Genomic DNA, 6,822 nt, shown 5'->3' on the forward strand with positions numbered 1-6,822 from the left:
TGGCGCTTCGCTTAGTCTGACGATTAATCAACTCAGCGTTTAGCCCACTTTAATTAACAAAACCTAAAATTACCCACACGTTTACAAACGCTTTTGCATTTCTCTTTGATAGCAATATAATAATTTTATTTCCTCTTCCAGGACCTTGACGCAGCGCTTCCTTTCAGCCATTGAACTGGGCAGGGTCCATACTGTTGTGTTTTTACTACAGCCTATGCGTGATTTTGTGGGCAAAATGCTGAAATTTTACATATATTAGGTATCAATCTATGGTGTAGGGCGACTATATTCCGTCGGCTGGTGTCGTCGATAAAAAGCGGGCCTATAATGTCTGGAGCGGCCGCCGGAGGAGGCTCCTCCTGTCTGGGCGCAGCAGCAGCCGCAGCCAATTGCAGCTCCGCCGGGTCTTCCTATGCTGCTGCAGCGGGTGCAGGCTCAGGGGCGGCCGGGGTGGCCGGGAGGTTGCCCGCTCGGGTCCTGGAGCATATTTTCTCCTATTTGGACTTGAACGACTTAATGCGGTGCTCGTTGGTCTGCTGGCACTGGAACAACATCCTGGCGGATGAAAACAGCGAGGTGTGGCGCAGCCTCTGCTCCCGGAGTCTCAGCGATGAGGCTATGCGGTCTGACATCCTGTGTAACCTGCCGACCTACAAGGGGAAAGTAGGTTTACCAATGTACCCTCTGATACCCCACTGTTGGGGGTTTTGTGTGGAGACTTTTGTGTGGAGCACTGTACGCCGAAGTCCATTCAAATAATTTGTCAGTTAAATGCTACCTTTGTATCTGCTAACTGCTCATCTCTAGGACAGGACTCAAGACCTTTGATGAATCGTTTGGTGCCACTCTTCACTTCGGCATGCATCCAATACACCAAGCAGCGCCTGTATCAATACAATTTAAACTTTTAGAATTGGTTTGCCTGTTATGCCCACGATATTCTTCCACCATCATACACCGCTGAGGGCGGTACTCAGCCGTGTGAACCAATTGTAAAAGTTGAGCTGCTTGGTGGATCACTTGTTTGCCGAATTGACCACAAGAACCTAGTGAGTCATCAAAGGCCTTAAGCCATGTACTAAGAGTTGTGTACCTTTCAATAAGCAAGTCAGCCAGAAAAATGCCAGATTTTTGAATGCAGTTTGGCGTTACGTTCTCTTTGATAGTAAGAACAGAAGGTATTGGCGATATGATTGATTGACCTGGCTAGGCCAGAGGTTCTCAAACGTTTTCATGTCATGACAGGTTGTCTGGTGTTGTATTGTAACGGTCTACGTTTTATGTGGGGAGAAAAGTAGTAGTGAGGGTGAAACCTATGACTACAATAGCCATTCTTGTACATTCTCTTATTGGGATTGTCTCTAGTGAAATAAATATTAGTGAAATTAAACTATTCTTAATTTTGCTGGGGACCCCCTGGAACCCTCTCAAGGATCCCTGACATATTAAGTTCTGTCTGTATGGAGAGAATGTCATGCCAAACTCCAAATCTGTCAGCATCCATACCTCATAGAATATTAAGATGTTTTCCAAATCTTTAGGGTTTACTTGTAAATTGGGCATATGATGCAATTTCAAAATTTGACATTTTATTGAATTAAATGCAGCTGTCTGGATCATGTGTATGTTGAATTTACCAGTGGGCTTTTCCTGCCAGGTGTGTATGTTTGCTGATAAGCAAGGCAACATTAAAGGAAAAATCCACTGTTACAACACTTCACAAAATACCTCCTGGAATGCATTGAACATCACAGTGATGATATCTAAGTGTAAGAGGATCCTAGGGGGGATTTTTCCTTTTAAACTGACAGATTTCAGCTTAAATTTTGAAGTGACATTGTCTTCCGTACAACAATGGAAAGAAAACGGCACATATCAGGTCTAGCCTCAAGAATACTTTTTCCTATGATGCTCAGTAGGGCCTCTAACATCCGAGTTTCTGTGTCCTTAATCGTTTCGTTTCCTCCTCTACAGCTCAAGTCCTTTCAGCACGCGCTGAGCTCGCACGACTGCTCGCGCAACGTTTACGTGAAGAAGAACGGCTTCACGCTGCACCGCAACCCCATCGCCCAGAGCACGGACGGCGCGCGCGGCAAGATCGGCTTCTCCGAGGGCCGGCACGCCTGGGAGATCTGGTGGGAAGGGCCCCTCGGCACCGTGGCGGTGATCGGCATCGCCACCAAGCGGGCGTCCATGCAGTGCCAAGGCTACGTGGCCCTGCTGGGCAGCGACGACCAGAGCTGGGGCTGGAACCTGGTCGACAACAACCTGCTGCACAACGGGGAGGTCAACGGGAATTTCCCCCAGTGCAACAACGCGCCCAAATACCAGGTAGGAGCCGTGTCCGCGTCTGAGTGTTGTTTGTGTCCTCATCAGATCTTACAAAACAGGTAGAGGGTGAAGCCTTATTCAGTCCTTAAGGTAGGACAGGTAGGCTGCAATTTCTGTCCCCCGAGTTATGGATGAATCTCTCTCTCTCTGTCAATCTCACACAATATCTCAACTTTGTCAGATTTTGGCATTTTCAAAATGACACTGATTGGCCCAAGGGGGGTGCTGCAATTACAGGTCAAAATTATATTAACCAGTCATATCTTCCACACAACAAGTTGGGATGACATGATATTTGGTGCACATGTCCAGATATTCGTGTTCTCCAAATTTGCCTCCAGGACCATCAATGTACTCCATGTTGGATTTTCTACCATGTGTTTCTTGAAAAAACAGTTTTCCCCCCTATGGATTTTTCATTTATTTACTGATTGGCCAGAGGGGTGACTGCATCATTTGTACAGTCATCCAATATGGGGTCACGAATAGTAAAAACAAAAGACTAGCAGAGAATAGGCTTGGGCTGATATTCGATAATATTGAATATCGCTTTATTTTCTGCAGTATCGATATATAGTATATATCAAGAAGAATTAAAGGTCCCATATGGTGTAAAACAGGATTTCCCTTGCCTCTTTGATTATAAAGGAGTTGGATGGTCTATCTAAACATGGTGAAAGTATCAAAGTGCACGGTCACCAACTAAATCCACACAATCCATATTAGAAAAGCGAGCCTCTAAACTATTAATCATTATCATTTTTGTAAGAAATAATAACTAACAAAGTGTTTTTTTCAAAGCGGTTGAGCGGTTGTCATTGTTTATCACCGGAGAGTTTTCCCTACCTGTAGCTGCCGGGCCGCGGTGTCTCACGTTTCACTCTTGAAACGGTTAGCCAATCAGAACAGAGGGGTCATTAATATTAATGAGCCTTAAAGACACAGCGACAGAAACAGCCTGTTCTTGGTAAGGCTCAGAGAGATGCTGGAAAATGGATTGAGAGTGTTTTTGATACATGACACCACACAAACAGCTTTGAATGGACCTCAAGACAGTAAATAAAACACTGGAAAGTCTAGAATATGGGACCTTTTTATTAGCCTACAAATTTGCCTACAAACTGGATGTCCTTTAGAAGAAATACAATAAAAAAAAATGGATATTGATACTGATTGGCCCAAAGGGTGACTGCACTTGCCTTGGTTTTTGTGAGAGTGTAATCCAACTGTACAGTGTGATCCTGTTTGTCCGCAGATCGGGGAGAGAATACGAGTGATCCTAGACATGGATGACAAGACGCTGGCCTTCGAGAGGGGCTTCGAGTTCCTGGGAGTAGCGTTCCGCGGACTGCCCAAAGCCTGCCTGTTCCCCGCCGTGTCCGCCGTGTACGGCAACACCGAAGTCACCATGGTCTACCTGGGCAAGCCTCTGGACGGCTAGACGCAGAACAATCCGTGCCACTGTCAAACCGGCGGGCGCACCGAGACGCGCGGGACTTTGTTTTTTTTGTTTTTGTTTTTTCATTTTGATGGACTGCCCACCTGTCGTTCGCACCTTGTCAAAAGGGTTTTTTTAGGCCACGTGGTCCACTGTCATGTTTCTTCCAAGCGGACTGTTGGCCTTTCTACTCCAGCCGGAACTGAACCCAGAGTCGAAGCTTTTTTTTTTTTTTTGTGATCACTGGACAAACTACAGGGAAAAAGGAACGGGCGGGGGACTGACATAAAGGTATTTCTGTATCCACATGGAAGTATCCACCTCAGCTGCTGGACTGTTTTATTTACAGGATAGGAGAACATCGTTTAGTGTCAGGGATTCAGGCTTTACAAGAGGTTCCACGTCTGCTTGAACGAGGCCAAAACAATTATGAACTGTGGCAAATACTTTATCATGTTAACAAATTATACAGTAGTTATTATCCAAGGCTAGCCAATGTATACGGCAGTGGAAGCAGCTCATCATGGTTGAGCACAAATGAAACTCACCAAGGACTGGATCATAATGGTTTCATGCCAAAACAAAGCGACCTGATGTTATATTTGCATATAGGCAAGTCCGGACTGCTTCGAATAGTAATGCACATGCCTTTCTATTGGCCTACGGACTACAGCACCTCCCCTGTTAAAAACCCCACAGAGACTGGAAACTATACCTGTATAATGTTACTGTGTATCCTTTTTAATGTGCTATTGTAGTATTACACACTATTTATTTCTCGGTTTTATCCACGGTACTATAGATGGGGGGTCGCGAGGCCCGAAAAATAAAGTCTACACGGTGCCAATCGTAGATGTGAGAATAAAGATAGCTTGACGCTTGTGTGTTTGTGTTTGTGAGTACACACGGCACACGGGGCTTTTATACCTCGGCCTGGCTGTTTGTCAGTGTCTGCACCGCTGACCGCTCTGGATCATTCAGTTGCTTCATAATAGATATAATGCGTAGATTGGCCCTGGTGTAGATGCCAGCAGTCTTACTGGTATAAAGATAATGTGATCTACCGACAGGCTATGTTGTCATTCAGAGCAAAAGTAACTTAAGTCATCATTTGTATCATTTGCACATGCCATCTGCTTTTCTAAACTGAATCCAACCAGGCTCATTATTCTCCAGGGATGGGACGATATATCGAGATTCAATATATCGCGATACAAAAATGAGACGATACGTATCGCGATATTAGCTCCGTTTTATTCTGCTGTAGTAATCGCAAATGAGACGGCTTGATCATTACAATTTCTCCATCCAAATTATATTATTTACAGTTTGTAATGACATTTTTGAATTGTTTACATTCTAGCAAGCCAACGGCATCGCTAGAAAGATTCGTAATTCTTTTATTTATGACATCGTATCGTGGTTGTATCGCATCGTGAACCCCGTATCGTGTATCGTGAGATAAGCATATCGTCCCATCCCTATTATTCTCTCGTTCTTTTTTTTAGCTTGACTTTCAGTTCCTTAAAAACACATAAAAGTTGATAGGCTACATATACATAACTGCAATTTTTAGATTAATGCTTATGCAGTATATTTCCATCACTATCAGCTACACAACACTGGAAGGACATTTCATGCATCAGCCTGAGGATGATTAGGCATGAAAACTTCATCAGGTCAAGGATTACCATTCAGCTTTTAATGTGTTGAACTGTATAAATGTGAAGCAGAGCGGTGCTGAGGAATCATTTGTGCTCAGCAGTCCTTTCCCTGGATCAATAAAAGTTGGAAAATAGAAATGCATTTCACTTATGGTTTTCAATATCAGCTGCAGAGGGGCCGCTATAAAATGACAGTAATACGCTCATGATATTCCCATTTTGGAGAATAGGCTATTATTAGGCTATATAAGTATTGGATTTTGTAATGTTAAGCTCACATGATGAGTCATACAGCAGCAGGCAGGTCATGTTGCTGAAACTGAACACCTGAGCTACAACCTAATGGTCTAGAAGTGTCATAAATTCACATTTCGCCCCATTCATATTTGGCAGGGCTGATTTATTTCAAGGCTGATTTATATGGCAATTTGTGCACAAATATGTTTTGGTGAACAGTCTACTGTAAATGCATCTTTTATCTAGTATGAGATTTTAATGCCAGAGGTAAATGGAATCTTTCACCATGTCACTAACATTCAGCTCAGGTTACAGTTGAGCTTAAAGTAATGGTCAGCAACATTTAAATGTCATTTTTGCTACTCTCTATCACTGATTGATATAAAACAATAACCGGTTTGTTTGGAATAAACAGAAGAAGAACTGGGTAGTTAGCATGAGCAGTGATAGCCACCATGGCTGAACAGACAAAGAAAAGAAAAACTCAAACTGCATCAACAGAAAATCCAAGCTCCGCCCACACTGTTTGATTGACAGGCGATCTCTGGGAAGAGCAGTGCAGAAACGCCACAGCAATGAGCGCTGAGCACCAAAGATGGAGACAGAATTGAAAAAAAGAGGATTTCAAGGATTACCACTTTAATAAAAATTAAATGAATATTTCAGCGTTGCTTGTTGCTCTCTCTTTGACTTTGTGCATCTGAGTGATTGTCGAGCAGTAAACAGTTGTTTTCCTCACTGTCTGCCAGTCTGTACTGTTCTGTCCTTGAGCGTCTGTCTGGCTCATTGTCAGTCTGAATGTGTATCTGTCTATCTGTCAGTATCTGCATCCTTGACAGATTTTTTGCCTGGTTACCTGTCTCTCTGTCTACTTGTCCGCCTGATTTCCTCCCCCATCTGTTTCTTAATGCACTCTCTGTCTCTCCTGGCTACTTATCTGTGCTTCTTTACAAGCTTGACTTTGCTCTCACACATCAGCATAACACACAGGGGTATTTTGGTGTCATTCAAGAAAGCCAGGATTTCTAAAAGCAGCCTTTTGGTGGTTTTTCTGTGTTGGTGTCAAAATCAGCCTTAAAGCTCCAGTGCAACGAGAATTTCTCAATTTCATGATATAATTTAAAAAAGAGGGCCTATTAATGTAAAGTTACC

General features: G+C 43.4%; 1 protein-coding gene across 2 annotated transcripts; it reads left to right on the forward strand.

Annotated features, from left to right (window-relative positions):
- Nucleotides 1–162: 162 nt before the first annotated feature.
- fbxo45 (F-box protein 45) lies at nucleotides 163–6,266 on the forward strand. 2 transcript variants are annotated; one of them, XM_071538216.1, is made up of 3 exons: nucleotides 163–663; nucleotides 1,975–2,331; nucleotides 3,566–6,266. In XM_071538216.1, the coding sequence occupies exons 1-3, from the start codon at nucleotides 328–330 to the stop codon at nucleotides 3,770–3,772; spliced, it is 900 nt and encodes a 299-aa protein (XP_071394317.1). In that variant the 5' UTR covers nucleotides 163–327; the 3' UTR covers nucleotides 3,773–6,266. The 2 variants fall into 2 exon arrangements, with proteins under 2 accessions (XP_071394317.1, XP_071394325.1); XM_071538224.1 differs by having other exon boundaries at nucleotides 3,587–6,266.
- The last annotated feature ends 556 nt before the right edge of the window (nucleotides 6,267–6,822 follow it).

The sequence above is a fragment of the Centroberyx affinis genome, unplaced genomic scaffold (genome assembly GCF_046629955.1).
Source record: "Centroberyx affinis isolate AG114_WGS23_722 - 3 ecotype Tasmania unplaced genomic scaffold, CSIRO-AGI_Caff_v1 ptg000194l_1, whole genome shotgun sequence".
NCBI classification, from domain to species: domain Eukaryota; kingdom Metazoa; phylum Chordata; class Actinopteri; order Beryciformes; family Berycidae; genus Centroberyx; species Centroberyx affinis.